Here is a 25,324-nt window from a genome sequence, read left to right as displayed (position 1 = left end):
AATTTTAACGCTAATTAATTCCTAACAGAATAGCCCGTCTCAAGATGAGGAGAAAAAAAATGAGGTGGACAACCACGTGGACCAGGTCCACAGTCCAGTCTGGTCACAACCCATTCGTTGAGCCGACGAAGCCCATCGAACCAAACGAGCTTCCACTGACATGTGGACCTGCGAAACAGCCTAAACGCACTGCCGTCCATCCTACGGAACAAACCAAGCTAGAATAACTCGAGCGGAAGGGCGTAGGCAACCACCGCTTGTGCAGCAAACAAAACCTTCCCGATTGTTGGAGAGCACGCCGAGATCTGCTCCAGACTCCGCCCCCCATGGCTTCCGCGCCGACACAGCCGCCCCTCCTCCCGGTCACCAACCCCACGGCCGCGGGCTCGGCCCCCGCCTCCGGCGGCGGTGGCGGTGGCGGCCTGGACGCGCCGATCGCCACGCCGGCGTTCCGCCTCTTCATGAGCCGGATCTCCGAGTCGGCGCGGCGCTCGCTGTCCGACCGGCGCCCGTGGGCCGAGATGGTCGACCGCTCGGCCTTCTCGCGGCCGGACTCCCTCTCCGACGCCACCTCCCGCCTGCGCCGCAACCTCACCTACTTCCGCGTCAACTACACCGCCGTCGTCGCCTTCGCGCTCGCGGCCTCGCTCCTGGCCCACCCCTTCTCGCTCCTCATCCTCCTGGGGGTCCTCGCCGCCTGGTGCTTCCTCTACATCTTCCGCGCCTCCGACCAGCCCGTCGCGCTCTTCGGCCGCACCTTCTCCGACCGCGAGACGCTTCTGGGGCTCATCGTCGCCTCGCTCGTGGCCTTCTTCTTCACGCCCGTCGCGTCGCTCATCATCTCCGGGATGCTCGTCGGCGGCGCCATCGTCGCCGCCCACGGCGCGTTCCGCATGCCCGAGGACCTCTTCCTGGACGAATCCGACGCAGCCAGCGGCAACAGCGCGGCTCAGGGGCTGCTCTCCTTCCTCGGGGCACCCGGATCTAGGGTTTGAGGCGGCAGGCGACGAGATCTGGTAGGCTTCCTGGGCGCGAGAAGTTCGTCTTAAACTGGAGTTGCCCTGGATCTGATGTTGCTGTAGCTGTGCCCTGTATCTTCTCCAGTTCATCGTTCTGTAGTTACAGATCTATTGGTTTATTGTTGATCCTGGTTGATGCGCCGACTTTTGCCCATATATGCGCAATTTTCTCTCATGAGTTCCACGCTGTGATGCAAGTGTAGTGGTGAAGACTTGAGTACTTCTATATAAATGCATGATGTATGATGTATGATGTTTAACTGTATCAGTGATGTAGATGGTATGTTCTTGAGGGTAATGAAAACAAGGTACTAGTACAACCCTTTGGTGCTTCTGTTGTTTGTGATACTTGATAGATGAATGTTTGAGCATTATCTGGCATTTGTTCTGAAAAAATAGTTATTCCATCAAAAATCAATGGTTACTGGTATTGCAATGCTGCTCTGATGTAGTGTTTTCAGTCAATATGATGTCTAACTAAACCACTTGTATCCATGGCATGTTCTTGAGGGTAATGAAACGAATTACTACTCCCTCTGTCTCATAATATATGAGCGTTTTTGACACTACACTCGTGTAAAAAATGCTCTTATATTATGAGACGGAGGGAGTACTATTCTTTGGTGGTCCTGTTGCTTGTGATACTTGATAGATGAATGTTGAGCATGTTCTGGTTTTTATTGTTGAATAATAGTAGTTATTTTATTGGACATTAATGGTTACTGGTGTAATGGTCTTGCAATGCTGCCCTGGTGTAGTGTTCCAGTCAATAGTTTTGTGTGACAAGCTTTATTTTAGATGAGTGAACTGTATTTTTGTGAGTTGAGGTATGCAAATAGCTGAGGTGAGGAATATGATAGTGGTGTACTGCATCAGCATACACTTGACTTCTTGTTATTTTGAGATGGGTGTATGGTAGTGCTATTTCTCTTGGATTAGACTAGACCCCCCCTGCACTTGGCTTTCCTGGGTTTGCCCTTGTGTCTGAGGGCTCTTGGTGAGGTTGTTTTATGATCGCCCATAGGAATTATAGAACATCTTTTCTGGGCGAGCTTCTGAGGGGCATCAAACCCGTGCCATGTCAGTGTCAAACTTTTATGTGTATTTTGATTAATAATGCTGGATTCCTAATTGTCAAGGTCCTTGTCTTGCTTGTTGAACATGTTTCCTGGAGCTTTATTATGTAATCTATAAAAATGTTATTGATGATGCAGTACAATGCCTGATTTTGCATGCTGAGTCGTGAGCATCGTACCTGCTAAAAGTACTTGATGTTGCACATCGTTGAGCAGTTTCTTTTTACCATACCTGCCTAATCCCAGGAAGTGTCCTGATACAAAAGCCAAGATTTTCTTTTCTGTGTGTGAAAAAAGTCCAGCTTGTTAGAAGTGGTCGTTCTTGACAAATTGTTTTGACTGCAGCATTGTCTCTTAGGTGCCAAATTAAGTACAGTACTTGTTTATTTTTCTGACAGTAGAATGTGATCATCCAATGTTTTTGACCCCTCAAGCTGCTTAGTATTAGCTGGAAAGAATATGTACTCTGAAAGTCTGAAGTTTCTATTGCTGCAATCCTGGAGCTAGAGATATTTACACCTGCCAGATACTTCCTCCGTCTGAAAATAAGTGTATTTGAACTAAAGCCACAACACTTGTTTTGGGAGGCTCACGTTCTTCTATCTTTTTAGTTTTGTCATGCCGGTCTTTATATGACTTGTACTTTGATCTTTATGATATGAATGAGATACATATTACCAAACAAACAAAAAAATGTTTCTGGTTTGCTTAGAGCAAGTACAGTAGGATGACGTAGGCGGGCTGTAAGACTTAAAATAATATATTTGTGATGAGTTGGAAGAGAGAGAAGAGGAGATAGAAGAAAAGCGGGCTACAAACTAATAACCGGCTGTAACACGTGCTCCTAGGCACTTTGTGAGAGGACGGTGAGCCTTGTATCAATAAAGTATCACTTATTTACATCTACCTATTGTACTTGTGGGCTATAAGCTTGGTTATAGATGACGTGTCAACATCATATAGCGAGGAGCTGGCTGTATTATTAACCATGCTCTGTGCTAGTTGCATGCCAGCGCCTAGGTCGACTGCGGCTGCTAAATTAGTTGTTGTACTTGTATATTAGTTTCTGTTTGTTTATGCAGACAGCAGCTAGACTGGAGCTTATTGACGGGTACGCCAAGTAGAAAATACAGACGATGCGATGATACTGAAAATTATGCTTTTGTACCACTTGCAACTTGAATATAGTGGGCAAAACGATTGTGCAGACCATTGTTTCACGGAGGATTGTTGGACGATGCTCCCATCGATGGCTGCTGCCTGCGACACATATGTGATGAACGCCTGCAGTTTTGTGTCGTCTTAAAACCGTTTGCAAACGGTCGGTCATCCATGTAGCTGCTCTTACATTTTATCGCTGTCCTCAGGGATTAGAGCGCCCTATTTTGTTGATGGAGTCCGTGCAATCTTATCTTTGTCCTTGGATTTCTTTCAAGGCAGCTGGAGTTCAGTTTGATGGAACAATATTCGATGAAGGAATGTAGGAGCAGTATATAGTCAACTAGTACACCACACGCATTTTAACGCAAAGTGGAGGGAGGATAACGGAAGCGCTCCCAAAGTTGAACGGAGAAAGTTGTTCAGTGGCTTCGATTCGATTCGCACACAGGGCAGAGAGAGGCTATCGGGATCGAGCAGCACCCCTTTGCGTGCGTGCGTGCGTGACTGGGGGTGGGACATTTTTTTTATCCCCGATGAGGGAAAATGTTGAGGGCCCAGGTGGCATTGACGGCCTCATCCACAGATTAGATAATCCGAGCTGAGGAGCTACCCCCTGGCTTACGCTTACGCTTACGCATACCCGCGGCGGAACACGCACGCGACGCGACACCACCGCCCAGCTCCGGACTCCTTCCGCTGCCCCGATCGATCCCTCCTCGCCTCGCCTCGCCTCGTCGCTCTCAGATCTCCCCATCTCGGCGTGCGGCCCTGCCACTAAATCCCCCAAACCCAAACTCAAACCCTACCCCCCGCCCGCCGCACCAAGCCGCCATGATGGCCGCCGAGCCCTCGTCGCCGTCCGCCACCGCCTCCGCCGCGGCCGACGACCTCGAGACCCTCGCCCTCGACTCCTCCCACTCCTCGCCCGCCGCCGCCACCGACCCCCTCCTCCGCCCGCCCCCCTCCTCCAACGGCGCCGCCAGCCGCCACGAGCCCTTCGTCATCGACGACTTCCTCGACGGCGACGACGACGACGAGATGCCCCCGCCAGCCCCCACCGCCCGCGCGCCGGCCGCCAACGGCGGGTCGGCGCCCGTCTTCTCCCGGATCACCGTCTCCGATCCGAAGAAGCACGCGGAGCCCGTCTCCGGGGCCGCCGGCGTGATCCCCGGCTCCGGGAGCTACTTCTCCTACCTCGTCACCACGCGCCTCGCCGACGGCGCCGCCGAGGTCCGCGTGCGCCGCCGCTTCCGCGACGTCGTCGCCCTTGCCGACCGCCTCGCCGCGGCCCACCGCGGCCTCTTCGTGCCCGCCCGCCCCGACAAGAGCCTCGTCGAGGGCCAGGTCATGCAGCGCCACGACTTCGTCAGCCAGCGCTGCACCGCGCTCCAGCGCTACCTCCGCCGCCTCGCCGCGCACCCCGTCGTTGCCGCCAGCCCTGACCTCCGCACGTTCCTTACCGAGCCGGGTGCCATCGCCGCCTTTCAGGGCGAGGCGCCGCAGCACTGGACTACCACGGTGAACGCCGCGATTCCGCAGGTCCCGGCGAAAGCTGGGAGAGACTTGTTTGGGATGTTCAAGGATTTGAAACAGACTGTAGTGAACGGGTTGGTCGCAACTAAGCCACCGCCTGTGGAGGAGGAGACTGATACAGAATTCCTGTCGCACAAGTCCAGGCTCGAGGATTTGCAGCAGCAGCTCACCACGACATCTCAGCAGGTACGTGCCACCGTCATCTCTCGCTTGCCTGACATAGTGTCATTATCGTTTAAAGACAACCTGCACTATATGTTACGTTGTATGTCAAAGCTCAAAAGTAGATCAACCAGTCTAACTTAAGTAACATCAATCTCATAGGGAGCTGTTACTTGCTTCATGCTTTATCACCTAGGGAAGACTAATTATCAAATGGTCTTAGTGCATGGCCATCCGAGCGACATTGATGGGAGGATGAATATCAGGATGAAGGGGTAGGAGGAGGAAGAGGGAGAAAGGGAAGGAGGGGGAAGATGGAGTGGGCCTGACCTCAAGTCTGACCACCACCACAGGCGGGAATACGACTCCCTGTTGTTTATTTCTAATGCTTGGCAGCACAATTAGCACTTCATATAAATTTATCTATTTACCTCTTAGGCCTTCTAAACCGCCTGAAGATCTTAAGGGGGTCCGTACGAGTGCCTTTTCATGTTCACTTTTTTTAATTCCACAAGCTAATTAGCTAACCAGTGATTCAAATTTCACAAGTTACAGGGGCTATATACTTAATTTTTCGTGGTCGTTATGATCTTTGGCTATTTTAACATTTTTAGATCAAACCCTGGCTATTTTAACTATTATTGGCATTCGGTAGTTTTAGGTTTTGCCAACATATGCAGTCATATCAGAAAATTCTGACACTGACTCATGCGAGATCATGTGATCTGTTGTTAAGTCCTGAGCTCAGTCTGTCCAGTTCATCTTGAAGTATTTAAGGTATTTGTGTGGAGAGGGCTACGCTCTTCTGCTTCATGTTGTTCTGAGTCATGTCAGCTCGCGCCTTTACTTACTTTGGGAGGAACCAGCTGCAGCCAACAAACATGAACACACTTTCAGCGGCCAAATAAAATTTCTATATGGACCATCTTACCTTCATTTTTTCTAATGAATGACTAGGTTGCTCTAATCTAGACGGTACTTATCTAATTCTCTGGTTTGCGTAAGAAGGAAAGTTGAGTTTAGTTTTCCCTGGAGTTGAAAAATTGGCCTATCAGAAGCAGTGTTACTAGACCCGTATTTTGGCACCAACCTGGTTAAGGTCTCTTGTGGCTACTGGTCGGACCACTTATTTTTGCTTATGTATAAAATGGTACGTGAACATATATGCATGATGTTTCATCATAACAGTGGTAACAAATGGTATTCACCTTATGCTTGCGGGATTTATGACATCTAGTAGATAGCATGACATATTGTATGGTCTCGTCCGAAATAATGCACTATCAAGTTCTCTTGGTAAATAGACATATAGATAAAAATGTGCTCCATTCCACTTTCAAGACTTCCTTATTTGTTAGCTGCAGAATAAGTCTTGAAACATCTATTCTTTCTTGCACACTCACAGTTTCCATAAAACTTTTGAAATGGTATGTTTTGGTTCACAAAAGTACTATTATTATCTTCTAATTTTGCATGTTATATAGGCGGAATCACTTGTTAAAGCTCAGGATGATCTTCGAACAACTACAGCTCATTTGGGAATGACATTGATTAAACTGGCAAAATTTGAAAGGGAGCAGGCAACATGTAATTCCGAGAGAAGACGAGCTGGTGTTATCCAACATTTTGCAAATTCTGTTGTCAAGTTCAGCAGATCTCAGGCAAAATTAAATTCTGAAGTTGTACAACAGCTGGTATGTGCATGCGCCACAAACTCAAATAGACATGAATACTCCGTCCCTAAATAGGTGTTGTATAAATTCTGTTAAGAAATCAATTATTTCTAAGTTTGACCGAATATATGGAAGAAATATCACCAACTACTCCCTCTGATCCATATTACTTGTCGCTCAAATGGATGTATCTAGCACTAATATACGTCTAGATAAATCCAATTCAGCGACAAATAATATGGACCATAGGGAGTACAACATTGAATAAATACATTATGAATATATATCTCATGGTGTTTATATTGATTTGGTATTGTTTATCATCATATTTTTGTATATATGTTTGGTCAAACTTAGAAGTCATTGACTTTTTGACTCAATTTATATGCCATCTATTTGGGTATGGAGGGAGTATCGTACCTTGGAATTTCTTATGTATTTTATCATAACAGTGAATTATTTATGGGTTTCCAGGATACTATCCATGAATACTTGGAGATGATGATATCTGTTCATCATGCATTTACTGACCGTTCAAACGCTTTACAACACGTGCAAAGTCTGTCAGCAGATCTGTTTTTCTTGCACACTAGGGCAGGAAGACTTGAATCTGTATCATCAAGAGGCATTGGGCAGGAATGGACAAGGTATCAGAAGATAGAGGGATTGAAAGAAACAATAAGCACAAGAGAAGGAGTGAAAAACCAAGCTCTTAGAGAATATGAAAATATTAAGGTAAACTGCCAAAATTGTGAAGTAATATTGTTCCTTTGGAGAACTTATTATGTAGCATGAATTTATAAAGAAAAATGGAAAATCATATAGAAGCAAAAAAAAAAAAAAGCTTAGACAGATGTGCTCATTGGATGATTTATTAATGAAAAGTTTTTAACTGCATGTCCTCAAAAGTCTGTTGACCAAGATAGTAGTACATGATAGCATAAATATCCTAAAGTTTATATTCTTGTGACAGCTGCACACTCAGTCGAATAATATTAGGCATGAGCAACATATTTTTGAAGCTTACAAACATTATAACAGGCATTGCTGCTATGTTTATGAATACAAAATACCAACTAGAAAAGCAGTTTGTTCAAGTCAAGTCAGTATCTTTCAATGTTATTCCTTTGAAAATCCGAACAAAATTGAGGATCACATCACCATGATGTGGGGTTGGTAGCTAACATGTAGTTAAACTATAAACAAAATATTGTTTGTTCGTAAGTACTTTTGCTATCTTTTCTGGTTGGCACACTTCTCATGAAAGCATAGCTACAGCTGAAAGGAGGGATAAGTTTTAGCTAGTGAAACTATCCACATATATTGTGTTAGTTGAGTTTTTGATGCAAAATTTGTCTCTTCAATTCTGTAAGAGCTTCCGGAAATTTATATGGCTGTTCAGGTAGATTAAGTATGCACACTAGGTTTCTGTGACGGCATATTACTTTGCTTTAACAGATCCCAGGGGGTGGTCTTTGTCTGTGTGGGCTTTCTAAGATCTTGTTTGTGGATCATTACATATGTGTGTCATTTTTTTTGGAGTTTCAACATGTATCTGCAGGGTCTGCAAACAAACACTGGCACAAACTGTAGGATCATCTTTTGAGTTAGAAAACGGGCGCAGGTTGATTTTTTGTGTGGACTTAGTACAACAAAATTTATAGGACTATAGGAATGCTAGGAGCGTGCGTTGCTAAATTTGGAACCATATTTTCATCCAAAAGAATTCTATTTTTGCCCTTTTGGCAATTACCTTTATCTATCTATGGTAATGCAGGAAAACAACATGACTGAAATTAAAAGATTTGACAAGGATAGGCGCCGGGATCTAATTGAGATGCTCAAAGGATTTGTAGTAAATCAGGTATGAATATACTGCACTATTTGACCGTGAAACGTGCCGCTGAAACCGCAACAGCATCATCATTCGACAAAAATAACCTCTTTTGTATAACCTTTTGCAGGTTTCGTATTCGGACCATTTTGCTAATATGTGGGGAAAGGTAGCAGAGGAAACTAAAGTATACGCAAACAGGGGCAACTGATGCATGCATGCAGATTTGGTGTACAGTAACTAGTATAGCAGTGCATTTTGATCTACTCCGTATTTATTTTGCCCCTGACTTTTAACACCGGCACAATCTTCCTTGCTCTCCCCAGTTTTGCCATTGTAATGCAACCTCCTGAGATATATACAATTGCGTGGAAAATCAATTGCGGTGAAACAAAAGTATTTGGTTTGTGCACACGCTACGATCTTTCTCTTGTGACAACATTGGAAGTAGTAGTATTTGGTTTGATTTGTGCGAGTGGTAGACACAACAAATCCAGTTTTCACACGCTGCTGAGTGCTGACTGGGATGGCTGACGAGCGAGTGGCTGGCTATCTTCCTTTGCTTATCCACATATGCATGTGCCGACCTCACTTGCCCACATGCACTTTTTTCTTCTTCTTCTGCTTTGCATAACCATTCGAAGCTGCTTGTCCACCTAATGTTTCCCTCGTCGCCTTGTGCACATGTCCAGTAGGGATCTTGTCGATGTGGATGGCCGGAAGCCAAGCTACATGATGCGGCTGAGTCCAACCATTGAAATCCTACCGTGGAGTTTATCCACCACCGAAATGGAATTTTTTGCTGGTTTTGATGTCGTTGAAATCCTACCATGCCACAAATTCGACTTTTTGTATTCAAATTCCAAACCAGTTTTATTCGTCATCGAAATTTCAAGTCCCCAAACGCCGGCACACAAATTCAAATTCCAACTGAATTTATCCATCACCACAAGGAAAGAGGGCTACCAGGGGAAGGAGAGAGTTTCACTGCACTACGCGCCAGAGAAGAGATCGTTGCCCACCGCCCCCCGCGGCCGCGGCGCTGCCGGAGAAGCGAGCTCCGAAAATGTCCCACGCGCCGGCCAGAAACGCCGCCGCCTCCTCCTCCTTCAAACCGCTCCTCCCGTCTCCCCGCTCCCGCCTCAGCACCAGGCCCCTCACCTCCGGCACCGCCCCCTCCCCCTCCTCCTCGTCTCCTCGCCGCAGCGTGTCCGCCTCGGCCTCCTCCCGCCGCGATTTCCTCCTTCTCATCCCCTCGCTCGCCGCCGCCTCCGCCGTGCTTCGCGCGGCCCCCTCCTCTGCCGCCGATGACCAGGCGTCCCCACCGCCTCCCGCCGAGTCGCCGCCCCCCGCCCCGCCTGCCCCGACGCAGGCGAAAGAGCCCGAGGGCGACGAATCGGCCGTGTCGAGGGTGTACGACGCGACCGTCATCGGGGAGCCGCAGGCGGTGGGGAGGGAGGCCAAGGGCCGGGTGTGGGACAAGCTGGCGTCCGCCAGGGTCGTCTACCTCGGCGAGGCCGAGCTGGTGCCCGACCCCGACGACCGCGTTCTCGAGCTCGAGATCGTCACCAAGCTCGCCGGCCGCCTCGCCGAGGCCGAGAGGCGCCTGTCCCTCGCGCTCGAGGCCTTCCCCTGCGACCTCCAGCAGCAGCTCGACCAGTTCATGAGCGGAAGGTACCCCCTTACTGTTTTACCTGTTTGCAACCGGATGACGAGATTCGCTGGAATAGGTGACGTTTGCTGTACATTGCGAGTTCATATTATGGTTCATTCAGGAGATTAGCGTGTGTGGAAATGAACTCTGATTGGGTCTTCTGAATTTGCGTCTTATCATAGAATGATAAGACCTGCTGTGCGTTAACTTAGCTATTGTCGTTAACCCTTTTACCAGGCTACTCTGTTCCATTTAATCTGTTTTTGTCACATTTTTTTTATTAGATGAAGTACACTTGGTGTCCACTTAATAGATGAATGAATAAGTTGTTTATCTTTTGCTCCTTAATGCCTTATTGTTATTATAAGAATGAGGGGAGTTATATGAGTTATATCTCTGTTCGTAAATAACAGCGCAGTGTTTCTATAACTATAAAAGTTATAGGGTTTCAGTGCTGATGGAGTTTAGTTGAAGTAATACCTTGATTTCACTTTCATGAAAAAAAAATCTATTATCCAGAAATGAAATGCATTCTTTGTTAGAAGGAAGAGAGGGATTGGTGGAATAGTTGTTGTATTGCTTGAGCCTCGTGGGCATATAGGAGTACATGATCATTTTGGAATTCAAGTCAAGGCATGAACAAATCCTAGTCTATCTACTGCCCCGGGGGCGGCACGCGGGGCGGAAGCGGTGGGCGGCGGCTACGTCTAGGAACTTGCAGCAGATACCATGTTAGAAGGGGGAGAGGGATTGGTGGAATAGTTGTTGTATTGCTTGAGCCTCGTGGGCATATATATAGGAGTACATGATCATCTTGGAGTACAAGTCAAGGCAGGAACAAATCCTAGTCTATCTATGTTTCCTAAACAACAACGCTACTCAACATTCTTGAGTGAGACCTCACTTCACTTTGATAATATTGTACAAGCTTATGCTTTATGTAGGATCAATGGCAGCACCTTAAAGTCGTACACGTCGCACTGGCCATCAGAGCGTTGGAAGGAGTATGAACCTCTTCTAAACTTCTGTCGTGATAATGGAATTAAGCTTGTTGCTAGTGGAACCCCACTGCAGGTGATTGATGGCTTCTATAATCTATTCACTGTCTGTTCAATAGTTTGCAGGAACTTTTGACATTTTATTACCAATACCATTGTGCACCAGCAATTCAAATTCTTCTAATTTCTTACATCTGCAGTTTTTCCTTGATACCTACGTGTTAATCTTATATCCATACTTTGCATTGCAGTTGTTGTGCCACATCCTGTGGAACAGTTTTCTGCAGCTTGCTGCACAACTGCTTTAGCAGGCATGAGCGCTATTGAGTACCTAGACAACTCAGCATATATTATTGAATGAGTCTAATACTGAAAACCATGATATGACTTGCATATTGTTATGTTGTGCATGCTTCTTAACCTATGAATACCAGTAGAAATTAACGTTCCCTTATTGACTAGGTGAAAAGAACTGTCCAAGCAGAGGGGATTGGAGGCCTTTCAAAAGCAGAAAGAAAGGAATATGCTCCTCCAGCAGGCTCTGGCTTCATTTCTGGTTTTAGGTCTGGCCGGTCATTCATAGAGAATATTACATCAACTCGTGACTCTCCTTTTGGTCCGAATTCATATTTATCAGCACAGGCAAGAGTAGTTGATGAATATACTATGTCTCAGATAATTATGAAAGAACTTAATGGTAGAGATCCTCCAGGGATGCTAATTGTTGTGGCGGGTGCAAGCCATCTTATATATGGGTCACGGGGAACTGGTGTTCCTGCTAGAGTATCTAAAAAGTTACCGAAGAAAGACCAAGTTGTGGTACTACTTGATCCTGAAAGACAGAGTATAAGGAGGGAAGGTCAAATCCCAGTTGCTGATTTCTTATGGTATTCAGCGGCTAAAACTTGCACTAGAAATTGCTTTGACCGTGCTGAAATTGCTAGAGTTATGAATGCTGCTGGCAGGAGGCCTGAAGCTTTACCCCAGGTATTTAATGAAAGCAGCCACGGTCAGATCTCTATTAGTAAAAAACTTCTGTAGCCAAAACTTTTCCTTATCGTCGCAGAATTGGATTTATATAGTTCGGCTAATGGAACTCTTTCACTGAATTATTGCAGGATCTTCAGAAAGGAATAGATCTTGGAGTTGTTTCTCCTGAGATATTGCAGAACTTCTTTGACCTAGACAAAAACCCTGTTATGACTGAGCTAATTCACCGATTCCAAGTAAGAAAATATTTCGTTAATTCTGTTTTGCTCCTTGGTCCTTTCCACCTATATATCTTGTTAATTTATCTGATTGGTGTTTCTGGAAATCCTCTTTGAGACTTTGAAGCACATGCTGTCCTTGATCTCAAAATAGAATAACTATTGTAATAAGACTCCATTATATAAATGTTCATTCAAGACAATCAATTGTTGCAGGGTTTCCGGGAAAGATTGCTCGCAGACCCAAAATTCCTTCAAAGATTAGCAATTGAAGAGGCTATATCAATTTCAACCACTCTACTAGCACAGTATGAAAGACGGAAAGGGCGATTTTTTGAGGAAATTGACTATGTCCTCACCGATACTATTAGAGGGTCCGTCGTTGATTTCTTTACAGTGTGGCTACCTGCTCCAACTATTTCAGTGCTTTCTTTTACTGATGATGATTCTGGTCAGAGCTTGGGCTTTGTCAAAGGCCTTTTGGGGACATTGCCAGATAACGCGTTCCAAAAGAATTCCTTTGGTCAGAACTGGAATATGAACCAGAGGGTTGCTGCAGTAATAGTTGGTGGTTTGAAACTTGCTGGTGTGGGGTTTATTTCTAGTGTTGGGGCTGGAGTTTCCTCAGATCTCCTGTATGCTGCTCGAGGAGTGCTGAAACCTTCTGTGAGTGTGGGAGCAGGGCGAAAGAGAGCTCCTGTTTTGAAGTCGGCAGCTGTTTATAGTTGCTTTCTTGGAACATCAGCAAATTTGCGGTATCAGGTAACTTGTTGGAGTAACTTAGTTGCTTTCAGTTGAAAGGTCTAGGTTATGTTTTGTTGTGGAAGTATGAAACCTCTACCTCAAATTTACATCTTTCTATCTGAGTCGTGGTACCGAGGTCTGTAACTAATTATCATCAAGCCTAATTAGTTATATTGATCTTTTGAGTTGCATAAGTACCTATAGTTCCTGGCATAAGTTGGTTATTGTTGAGATGTACTGTTTATAAATAACCTTCTTTGTGTTCAAGTCTCGGAATGGGACATTGAAACATTCTTGCTTATTTGCAATCAGTGCTGCAGAATCTGGTAATATATTCAATATATCTTGGTATATTGACATGTTTCTCTGTATGTAAACTAGACCCAAAACAAAGATTTTCTGCATTTCGAACGGGTCCCAACAGAAAATTGACCCACTGCCAGCTTATTTTGTTCTACAACAGTTTATCTAATTTTGTTTACTATATTTATGTTAAAGGTCATTGCTGGCTTATTGGAGCATCGACTGGGAGAGAGCCTGGCAACTCAGTATAATCAGCCACTTCTTGCTGGCCTCTTGTCCTTTGTAGCAAGGACAGCCAACTCATACTTGGGAACACAGGTTGGGCACTTCATCGTTGCTTTGCGGTCAATTATTACTCCTTCCGTTCCTAAATACAAGTCTTTTTAGATACTATTTCAAATATACACAACATACGGATGTATATAGACGCATTTTAGAGTATAGATTCACTCATTTTGCTCCATATGTACTCCCTCCGTTCCTAAATATAAGTCTTTTAAGATATTTCACTAGGAGTCTACATACGAAGCAAAATGAGTGAATCTACACTTTAAAATATGTCTATATACATCCGTATGCAGTCCACCACTAATGAAACCTCTTTAAAGACTTATATTTAGGAACGGAGGGAGTAGTCTTTATTGGAATCTCTACAAAGACTTATATTTAGGAACAGAGGGAGTAGCATATAAACATTCTTTCAGCCCCTAAGGGCATTACCGACAATTTATGCCAAATCTACAGTTTCACAGTTGTCTCAGCCAAACAACTTTCCCACACTTCTCACCTCACAACAGCTTTCGTTCATTATTTTCATACTCATTATCGGATGGTGCTAATATATTACTCCCTCCGTTCCATAATATAAGAGCGTTTTCGACACCAGGAGGGAGTACCTTAGGAAGTAATCTGCATACCCTTTTGGATTTTTCAAGCAAGCGATATGCTTATTAAAGGCCCCTAACAGTAGAACATACTGGTACTTCTGCCTTTCTCCCTCCTCACTTGCTACTATGTTTGCTGCAGCAATGGGTTGATCTTGCTCGGTACACTGGAATACAGAAGATTCAGGAACAGCTTCCTTCTGATGAGGTCACTACACCACCTGAAACATCCCAGTTAGACAGCGGTAGAACAGATGTACAGAACCCGGATGACAGCAGCAGCAGCAACAACAACAGCACCGCAGACCAATCGAGTGACCCGACCAAGTGATTTGGTTGCTTTCCATCGGCTTCAAAGTCCACAATGGGCTATTGGACCGCCCAAGAATGGACTATTTCATATGGGAAAAACATAAAGTACTGCAGTTAATCATTTTTTCTAGAGTAAATATACTGTTGTAGCCTGTACTTTGTACATATGTAAGGAGAACACGATCAGCATCTCGGGGATTAATTGGCATTTATTATGCTGTGGGAAAGTTGTGACTGAGCTCAGGTGTACTGCACCCCTTAGAGCATCTCTAGCAGACCCTATAAAAACGCAAACTGTAAAATTGAGATACCGGTCGAAGAAAAGACATTTTAAGGATCCATTTTAGCTATGTCCGAACAGAAACTGTAAAAGAGGCTGTAAAAGAAAATGTAAAACTGCGGTAAAGAGCTCCTTCGTCCGATTCGATGGCTACCGCCCCTTCCTCCAGCTGGCCACGCCGGTCGCGTCCAACCTTGTCGGCAATGCCCCATCGCCCGTCAGTTGTGGCCCGTCCCCTCAATTGCGTCCCATCACCACGTCGGCCGCGCCTAACCTCGCCGGCCATGCCTCATCGTCTCCGTCGTCAGTGACTTGCTCTGTTGCCAGCCGCTCCGACCGAGCCGTGTCCCTTTGCTTGCTGCGCTGGGAGGATTCCGGCGGCCAGGCTGAGGTCATGGGAGGCCATGGCGAGGTCGAGCTCGTCCAATTCAAACCGGCGGCGATCGATTGCGGCATCCAACGGCCTTTTTCGACGTGTGGTGATGAATTTCGACAAGTTTAGGACGGATTTCGGCAAACTCCGCTGCGGCGTGTTTGCTTTGACGAGGTTTGATCGGTATACGGAGGCCCCTAGAATCGACCTTCCAACCTTTAAAAATAAGGGTTTCGAGTGTGCCTTTACCATACCCCTTAATTTTTTTACAGTTTAGACCACTTTTACGGTTTTTGTTTTGCACATTTTTTGCGACCAAAACTATAAAACACATTTTTTTTACGAATTTGATCACTTAGACTGGATCTGCTATGGATGCTCTTATCTAGCCATCCATTAGACATCCATTTTCTACATCACAATCCGCATGCTAACTTTTTTTTCTTCCAAATAAAGCAACATATGAACTTCAAACTTTGTAGAGCAACAAAGCATTATAACTACAATGTGGGGAAAATTTTCTGTATATTTTCATGCACTACAACGTGGGAAAACGCTTACCTTCACCCGGTGGATCGCATGTGAGCGATCCGCCATCTCCTCTGTATGACATATGTATGCGTGTCTTTGGTCTCTCTTTCTGTAATATTATGGATGTTGCAAAGTTACTTTCCTTAACAATTTCCATGTTGCAAAAAATAAAAAACAAAGAAAAACCGTAAATATTTTCTGCAACATTATTTGTGTTGTATTCTTTTTCCCGGAACAACATCCATGTTGCAAAAATACTGATGATATTTTTTTTTGCAATATCACCTATGTTGCAAGAGATTTGTGCATCATAAGATTTGTTGCAAAGTTGTCTGCAACACTATCTTTGTTGCAATAATAAAAACAACGTTGGACATTGAATAGCTGTCAATCTGGGGGCTATCGAGGCGATGGATCTTTTGAAAAGAAAAAAATCCGCCTGCCGACGGGTAGCATGGCTCTTAATTGATGCTGACTTAGTACACCTTTAATAGCATTCCTTCCATCATAGTTTAGAAGGCGCGCATGAACGATCTTTGAGACCAAGGTGAATTTCAATTGACTCTAACTTTTTTCAGGTGCTCACACAATAACCGTACATCACCTAATTATTTTAAAAAATAATGCATAGTAATTCATACAACCACTAAATGAGCAATGCATGCAGTCTACTAGTATTCCTAATCAACCAAGCAGTAAATGTCACGCGCCTTAATTCTTTTATATTCTGAAAATGCATGTAAACGAAACGCATCTTCTAAACCGTGACGGGGAAGTATAAAACTGTTCTAACTCATCATCAATTAATTTAAATTAGTACAACTTTAGTATAAAATTGTACTAAGTGCTGAGTAAATAGGCAATTTTTCGATAGATTAATCCACGAAATAATCACTATCATGGCATTGAATAGATTAATGACATACTGATTACCAAGCAGACTAGCATGTATTACGCATATAGTCAAAACATCTACGCATATAGCTAGTACTGCTAAAACTGAAATAAACAGGAGCGGGATAAATGAGTTATACCCTCCGATCAGTGAGTTGACCGCAGCATCAACAACAGTATCCTCGGTTGCCTTCTTGTCGGCTTCGGCCTTCTCGCGGGCGATACGGTCGGCTTCGGTTGGTGAAGACATGACGATGAGTCTCCCAAAACCTAATCGCCCCTCTCTCATACAGGATCCGGAGAGGCTCATTCCCGCAACCCCGTCGTGACGAGGCGTGGCGTGGCGGGCGGCGGAGGAGGAGTGCGCGAGGGCCTCTTCTCTTCTCATGCTCCAATAGTATGTAGAAGAGAGACCCTTAGAGCATCTCTAGCAGACCCGGTATAATGCCCCGACCCATAAAATAACCGCCAAAATACGGGTCGAGCGGAAAAAGCTACCCGACCAGACCCCGCAAACGCGTCCGACCCGTATTTTTTTTTCGGGGTGCGGCAAAATGCACACCTCAACCCGCGAAAACGCAGGTTCTCCCCTTCGCCCCGTCGGTGCCCTGTATATATCGAGAGCGTTGGTGGATCGGACATTTCAGCCCGCACTTTTCCCCCACCCACCGCCGTCGGGCGCCGCCTTCGATTCCGACCATACCAGCCATCGGGATCACGTTGGCGGGCCGCCACACACCCTAGATTGATGAAAGGACGTGGATGTCGCCTAGGGGGGGTGAATAGGCGCTTTAAAATAATTACGGTTTAGGCTTGAACAAATGCGGAATAAAACTAACGTTTAATTTGTCAAGCACAAAACCTACAACAACTAGGCTCACCTATGTGCACCAACAACTTATGCTAAGCAAGATAAACAACTAAGTGATAGCAAGACATATGACAATAAACAATATGGCTATCACAAAGTAAAGTGCATAAGTAAAGGGTTCAGGTAAGAGATAACCGAGGCACACGGAGACGATGATGTATCCCGAAGTTCACACCCTTGAGGATGCTAATCTCCGTTGGAGCGGTGTGGAGGCACAATGCTCCCCAAAATGCCACTAAGACCACTGTAATCTCCTCATGCCCTCGCACAATGCAAGATGCCGTGATTCCACTAAGGGACCCTTGAGGACGGTCACCGAACCCGTACAAATGGCAACCCTTGGGGGCGGTCACCGAACCCGTACGCGTGGCAACCCTTGGGGGCGGTTACCGGTACCCGTACAAATTGCTCGGTGTTAGAGCATATATCTCCATATGTGGTTTTGGTAATTGATGACAATTCCTATGGACTAATGGTTTCCTTCAGTTATATTTATAGGATTTGTCCATAGGCACTTCTTGAAGTCCATCTGTTGGGTTCAAGGAGTTTATATGACGACCAAGATGTTATTCAAGGTATTATCCAAAGAATGGTCATAGAAACACTAGGTTGATCAAGATCTCAGACAAAGAGTAAATCAAGATGATCAACACACAAAGCGTATAAGATGTACCGAGAGGGATCAAGTGATCCCATGGTATGGTAAGCATTGTCCATTACGTGTTTGTGTACTAACCCATGGTCTTTGTGAGACTCCTGTGTGGGGGTTAGGTGTGCTTTCATTGGGCTTGCGTCAAAAGGAAGATCTCATACAACCCATGAAGGATGACGTCAAGTGGTGATCGTCATCAAGATTGTGGTGTGCAAGTTCAAGTGGATCATCACGAATATATCATTGAAACATAAGCTAACAAGGATGTTGATAAGGACAACCTCATGTGCTAACAAGGACAAGATCAAGATAAGCATTCCTGAGCACTACATGCTTGATTCTTGTGGATTTTCACATGGTGGACAAATGAAGATGAATACATAAGCTAGGCTTTCCGCATTGTGTATGGGAAAGCTACTTGAAGAATTCATCATGTCTTGCTTTCAACTTGAGCCAAGAAGGAACAACAACATCAAGCTCAGGTGAAAGGGCTAACTCAAAGGTATGAGTTCCTTTGACGTTAGTTGTGCGGAGTGATGATCAGCGAATAAAAGTATACACTCAAGTATGGATCATCAGTACTCTTTTATGATTCTTGAGTCCTTAGGGATCCCGCACTATTAAGAGGGGATCACAGGTTTTGCGATGAACTTGCTCAAACTACATCATCACTTTCTGCTCAGACCACATCTCCACTGCTTTGTTGTTATCTGAAAACAGAACCAGTGCCTCGGACATCCGGCTTTCTCCGGACGTCCGAGGACCGGACGACCGACTAGTTCGGAAATCCGGGATCCTATACCAGAGAAATCAGAGCCATATAATCGGACTTCCGGCTTCCTCCGGACGTCCGAGGCACGGATGTCCGGCCAAGACCCGGAAATCCGGAAGCCTGCACCAGTAGAAGTTGAGTTCTATATCTCGAAAATCCGGCTCCCTCCGGACGTTCGAGCGCCGGGCATCCAACACCCGTCGGAAATCCGGAACCTACCACGAGTAGAAGTTGAGCTGTATAACTCGGATTTCCGGTCCTCTCCGGACGTCCGGTGGCTGATAAATTCAACATAGGTTCAGTCGTATCTTCAGGCCTCGGACGACCGACCCCTGTCGGACGTCCGGTCGCTGTTTAATTCAAAATAGTTTCAGTCGTATCTACAGGCCTCGGACGACCGACCCATGTCGGACGTCCGACCCCTCGCGGACGCCCGGACTTCCGACAACTATCGGACGTCCGGACCCTGTGTGACTTAAGGAGTCCCCAACGGCTCTTTTTCTCTCCCCACTATAAATACCCCCCTCCCACTTCGTGAGAGGGTGGCCTAACACAGCCTTATCCTCATAAGAACACATTTCCACCTCACACACATTTGCTCACTCCAAATCTTAGATCCCAAGAGCATTTGTGAGCCCCTTTGAGAGTTGTTCCAATCAAAAGATAGATCGTCTTCCTCTCCTTCTCTCAACCCAAGCTATTTGTGGTTTGAGCAAGTTTTGAGCATTCCCCGTGATCTTGTTACTCTTGGAGTTTGGAGACTCCTAGGCGGTAGGAGTTCTTCGTAGAGGAATCAATTCGTGTGATTTCCCCCGGAAAAGTTTGTGAGGGTTTGGAAGCCACCTCAAAGGCTTACCACTAGTGGTTGAGAAACGCCTTCGTGGTGTTATCTCAAAGGGAGAATAGGGTGAGCCTTCGTGGCGTTGGTGTGCCTTCGTGGTAACATCCACCTCTCTAACGGTGACTAGCTTCCCTCCAAGGAAGTGAACATCGGGATACATCTTCGTCTCAGTGACCTTGGTTATCCTTAACCCTAACTCCTCACTTATGGTTTACTTGTGTTATTTGAGCATACATACATTGCATATTGGTTGTGCTCATTATATTGTGTTGGCTATTTCTTGTACAAGATTAATCATTCAAGCATACCCTCTATATCCACATGTTCATACTTGCAGCCCTTGATATTTTGTGTTGATATAGTGTGATCTAGTATCTTGGGTTGTTCACCTACTTGTCGAGTGATATAGCTCAAGTAAGTTTGTGTAACTTACTTGTGCTTGTTAGTAACTGTATTGTGTCCATCTTGGTATATCGTGTTGTTGATACACGTTGCAGTGCCTAGTGCATTTAGGATTTGTGCTTGACAAGTACCCTCTTAGTTTATTTCCGCATTAGGTTCAAGCCAAATCCGAAGAAGTTTTTAAATAGCCTATTCACCCCCCTCTAGGCGTCATCGAGGTCTTTTCACTCGGGGCAATCTCCACAACCTAATTGGAGACCCCGACGCTTGCCCGGAGCTTTACACCACAAATGATTGAGCTCCGAGACACCACCAAGCTTCTAGGACGCCAAAGCATCCACAAAGAACAAACTCTAGAATACTAAGTACCAAAAGGTAATAAGCTTCTCAAACTTCACTTCCACGTATCACCATGGAGAACTCAAAGTGAAGCAACTAATGCAATGGCAAGAACACACGAAGTGGTCAAGTCCCTCACACTCAAATCCCTCCACAACAACAAAAGCTATGGAGAAATATGAGAGGAAGAACAAGGAGCTCACAAAGAACTCCAAGATCTAGATCCAAGGGGTTCCCCTCACATAAAGGAGAAAGTGATTGGTGGAGATGTGGATCTAGATCTCCTCTCTCTTTTCCCTCAAGAACAAGCAAGAATCACTGGAGGGATTGAGAGTTAGCAAGCTCTAAGAAGGTCAACAATGGGGGAAGAACACGAGCTCAACGGATGGATAAAACCAAGGGGGAAGAAGACCCCCTTTATATAGTGGGGGAAGGAATCAGACCGTTACCCCCACTTATAGCCCGAGCCCAGCGGCACTACCGCTGGCTGCAGCGGTACTACCACTGACCCTCCAGCGGTACTACCGCTGGGCCCATGGTAGTGCAAAGATACTACCGGGCCAACCACCGCCAAGAAAGTCTTCGCAAAAAGTCTGACGTGGTACAACCGCAAAGATGACGGTACTAAAGTCCTGGAGCGGTACTACCGCTGACCAGGGGCGGTACTACCGCTGGGACAGCGGTACTACCGCCAGCACTAGCGGTACTACCGCTAGGGCCAGCGGTACTACCGTCAGCTCTAGCGGTACTACCGCTAGGTCCAGCGGTACTACCGCTCGCCACTGAAACAACCATAACTTTCGCATACGAGCTCCGAATCGAGCAAACCGAAGCTTGTTGGATTCAGGACGACAAGAGCTATCCAAACAACGATGAAAATGCCAATGATATAGAGATGTGAGACCTCTATGAATGAAGAACCGGCAAAAACTCCAACATCGAAAACATCATAGTAGATGCATATGGACTCCGTTTTCGATGAACTCGAGCTTGTCATGAAGATGACCATAAGCTCTAAAACTCACAAAGAGAAACACCAAATAAGAACCAAGAAGTATGATGCAAGGATGCAAATGGTTTGAGCTCTCAACGAACGATACGATCAAGCTACTGAGAGCCCCCCCCCCTTGACAGTACATCATTCTATCCTAAAACAGAAAACCTATCAAGGGCAAACCTATACCTTGCACCTCGACCTCTTGAGCTAGATGATGATGATCTTGGCTTCCTCAAGATGTGTGACAGCCCGAGACCGACGTTCCAGAAGACTCCCCCCTTTTATTCTGTTTTCGCCGTGTGGTTATTTTTATTTGTCGCATCATCATCGCATCATGCGCATCATCAGCATTGCATCGGCATCTCGTTGCCGCCAGTTTTCAACTTGCATCCGTGTTAGTTGCCGGTTCTCGTCGTTGTCCGTTCGGAGCCCGACCACACACGCACGCGCCCGCGGCATCGTCAAAACCCTGTTTTAAAAGTGTGCGTAAAACTTTCTCAGATTGGGTTGATATTTGACGTGCGGTCTTATTTTAATATAGGTAGACCGCCTGTCGAGTTTCGTCGCAATCGGAGTCCGTCTGGTACCCGAACGGTCGACCGTAGCGGCACCGTATTCGGTCTATCGTCGGACGTATTTCGGTGTTTGAAACCCCGATGCCGGGCTGCCCGTTTTCCCTCTCATCTCCGCCTAGCCTCTCTGCACACTGCACCGACCTGCGGGCAACCTAGACTGAAAACCTTCCGGAACCCGAACCGGGCGGTCGTGACCGTTGGATCCGGATCAACCCCGTTTTACAGCAAATCGTCATCGGGTTGTCCATTACACTCCCGAACCTAATTATATCGACCATCCGATGTACATCGGAGGGTCCAGATGCACCTATTCCTAACCCTCTAGCTATATATATTTAGACCATAGTCTAAAATAGGCCAAACCCTAAAATTTAGGAGGTTTGTCCCTCCTCCGCCGCCAGCCACGTCTCCCTCGGGATCTCCTCCCGATCAAGCCGCCGCCCACCTCGTTTTCTCCGCCAAGCCATCCAGAGTCCAACCGATTCGTCGTGCATGTCCTCCTGGACGCGTCCTCCGCAAGCAAGGAGCCCGAGGCTCCCCGTCCGCCGCGTGCTGTAGCGCCCCTGCAGCCCGAGGCAGAGCCTCCTCCTGCCCGCACCCTCGTCGGCTGGTCGCTTGAGGCGCCGCTCCGGGCCTGCGTCCCCGCGCTGCTCACCGGAGTGTCGCCGCCGGCGAGCACCTCCCCCAGGCCGGTGCCCCTGCGCCATCCTTCCCTTCTTCCTCCCCCCTTTCTCTCCTCCCCCTCTCGAATCCCTCTCTCCCTGTTTCTTCTTTCTTCCTGTGCTTTTTCTCCGAACTTCTGTGTACCCCTTACCCCTTTTGTTCTTCAGCCAATAGCAGCGTCAAGGAAGCAGATGAAGCTCGCCCTGATGCACCCAGGTGGCTCCCCTCGTCCAAGCCGCCGCCCGCTCAGGCCAATACCCCGTGCGCCCTGCTTCCTTCCCCTCGTTGTTGCTCTTCCCCTTTCTCCTGCCGCTCAGCACACCTCTTCTTCTTCTTGTCTACAGGTACAACCATGTAGTCAGTCGCCCGATCTCCGCGTCCGCGCCGCCCCAAGCCACCTCGTTGCCGGGAATGGAACCCCCGGTACCGGAGCTATTGAACCCCGCCATTTTTCGTGCCGCCGAACCTCATCCCCAGGCCGATTCCGCCGTGGCATCCCCTGCATCCCGACCTGCTACAAAGCTGTTCGTGTTCAGTTTCGTCAGGTTCGCGACATGGTATGGTCTTGTAGCAAACAACTCGTATTTGTGCATAGTTTCTTCACAGTCCAACTGGTTAGAGTGGTAATCTGTTTCCCAGATATGTGGGGTTCGAATCCCAGGTGTGGCAATTTATTTTTGCCCTATTTCCGTTGATGTTCCTGCAGAGGTACTACTTCTTCTGGCCAGTATCCTGTTAAATATCAAAACGGGGTGCTAGCCCAGTTGGTTAGCAGTTCTACCTCCTGGAGGTCCAGTGATCAAATCACCATGACTGCATTCTTTTAGCTTCCGCATTTATTTTCGTTTTCAATGTTTTAAGTAGTGCATCTATTTTATATTCAGCCTTGACCCTTTGAAATCACTAGCATCTGCATGTCATCCTGGTTCCCCCGTCAATCCACATGCACAAGGTCCTGGGGTCAAATCCCATAGAGGTTGAATTATTATGTTTCTTTTTTTTTTCTTTTCCTTTTCTTCATGTAGTATTTTGCTAGTTGCAGATACCCCATAATCTGCCTCCGGCACATGGGGAACCCGGTAATCGGGATCACCCCATCATTTTGTTTGAAATGATATGCACACACCTCCAATTAGTTGCACCGGTATCTCGTCGAGCTATCAGTACCGGAACGTGTTGTGACTGTCATTGCATGCGTGATGCATTCATGGCATAACATCTTGTGTTGCATGTTCTCGTGACGTAGCTCCGATCTACGTCTCGCGTGTTACCCTACTAGGATGCCACGTAGAACCGACGCTTCACCCCTGGCCATGTTTTAAGTAGTGCATCTATTTTATGTTCAGCCTTGACCCTTTGAAATCACTAGCATCTGCATGTCATCCTGGTTCCCCTGTCAATCCACATGCACAAGGTCCTGGGGTCAAATCCCATAGAGGTTGAATTATTATGTTTCTTTTTTCTTTTCTTTTCCTTTTCTTCTTGTAGTATTTTGCTAGTTGCAGATACCCCATAATCTGCCTCCGGCACATGGGGAACCCGGTAATCGGGATCACCCCATCATTTTGTTTGAAATGATATGCACACACCTCCAATTAGTTGCATCGGTATCTCGTCGAGCTATCAGTACCGGAACGTGTTGTGACTGTCATTGCATGCGTGATGCATTCATGGCATAACATCTTGTGTTGCATGTTCTCGTGACGTAGCTCCGATCTACGTCTCGCGTGTTACCCTACTAGGATGCCACGTAGAACCGTCGCTTCACCCCTGGCCATGTTAAAAACATTTAATCTTGCCGGTAAATTTAACGGGAGTGAACTAATAATTAAACGTGGTGCTTCGTCGATATACAACTCATTGCATATCGAGCTTCACTTAATGTGTAGTGTTTGATTGTTGTGATTGTCATGCCGTGCATTAGACCGTTCATGCATCATGTTGTGCATCGTGTGGTGAATATCTGTGTTGATGTTGTTTTCGGTTTGCTCCGTCTCGATAGAGTTCCGCAAGCGTGTCGGAATGTGAGGACCCGTTCGACTATGTTGGTTCGTCTGCTTCACCGAGTTGTTCTTCTACCAAGCGGGATCTCAGGCAAGATGATCATTTCCCCAGATACCATTACTATCATTGCCATGCTAGTTTTTACCGCTTCTATCGATTATGTCTCGTTGCCTACCAAAACGGGGTGCTAGCCCAGTTGGTTAGCGCAGCAGTTCTACCTCCTGGAGGTCCAGTGATCAAATCACCATGACTGCATTCTTTTAGCTTCCGCATTTATTTTCGTTTTCAATGTTTTAAGTAGTGCATCTATTTTATATTCAGCCTTGACCCTTTGAAATCACTAGCATCTGCATGTCATCCTGGTTCCCCCGTCAATCCACATGCACAAGGTCCTGGGGTCAAATCCCATAGAGGTTGAATTATTATGTTTCTTTTTTTTTCTTTTCCTTTTCTTCATGTAGTATTTTGCTAGTTGCAGATACCCCATAATCTGCCTCCGGCACATGGGGAACCCGGTAATCGGGATCACCCCATCATTTTGTTTGAAATGATATGCACACACCTCCAAT

At 46.3% G+C, this 25,324-nt stretch overlaps 3 protein-coding genes across 3 annotated transcripts; all 3 read left to right on the top strand.

Annotated features, from left to right (window-relative positions):
• The first annotated feature begins 225 nt into the window (after nt 1–225).
• On the top strand, nt 226–1,353 carry LOC123444845 (PRA1 family protein B2-like). The gene has a single exon (XM_045121708.1). The coding sequence runs from the start codon at nt 327–329 to the stop codon at nt 993–995; it is 669 nt and encodes a 222-aa protein (XP_044977643.1). The 5' UTR covers nt 226–326; the 3' UTR covers nt 996–1,353.
• Nucleotides 1,354–3,876: 2,523 nt separating this feature from the next.
• Nucleotides 3,877–8,870, top strand: LOC123444836 (sorting nexin 2A-like). The gene is made up of 5 exons (XM_045121696.1): nt 3,877–4,975; nt 6,436–6,645; nt 7,099–7,359; nt 8,402–8,488; nt 8,589–8,870. The coding sequence occupies exons 1-5, from the start codon at nt 4,088–4,090 to the stop codon at nt 8,667–8,669; spliced, it is 1,527 nt and encodes a 508-aa protein (XP_044977631.1). The 5' UTR covers nt 3,877–4,087; the 3' UTR covers nt 8,670–8,870.
• A 233-nt stretch (nt 8,871–9,103) lies between these two features.
• Nucleotides 9,104–14,788, top strand: LOC123444827 (protein RETICULATA-RELATED 5, chloroplastic-like). The gene is made up of 7 exons (XM_045121685.1): nt 9,104–10,132; nt 11,057–11,186; nt 11,573–12,097; nt 12,229–12,336; nt 12,535–13,080; nt 13,561–13,683; nt 14,392–14,788. The coding sequence occupies exons 1-7, from the start codon at nt 9,525–9,527 to the stop codon at nt 14,578–14,580; spliced, it is 2,229 nt and encodes a 742-aa protein (XP_044977620.1). The 5' UTR covers nt 9,104–9,524; the 3' UTR covers nt 14,581–14,788.
• Nucleotides 14,789–25,324: the final 10,536 nt, after the last annotated feature.

This window comes from Hordeum vulgare, chromosome 1H (genome assembly GCF_904849725.1).
Source record: "Hordeum vulgare subsp. vulgare chromosome 1H, MorexV3_pseudomolecules_assembly, whole genome shotgun sequence".
NCBI classification, from domain to species: domain Eukaryota; kingdom Viridiplantae; phylum Streptophyta; class Magnoliopsida; order Poales; family Poaceae; genus Hordeum; species Hordeum vulgare.
Note: the sequence above shows the minus strand (reverse complement) of the source record. Positions and strands in the feature narration are given on the sequence as shown.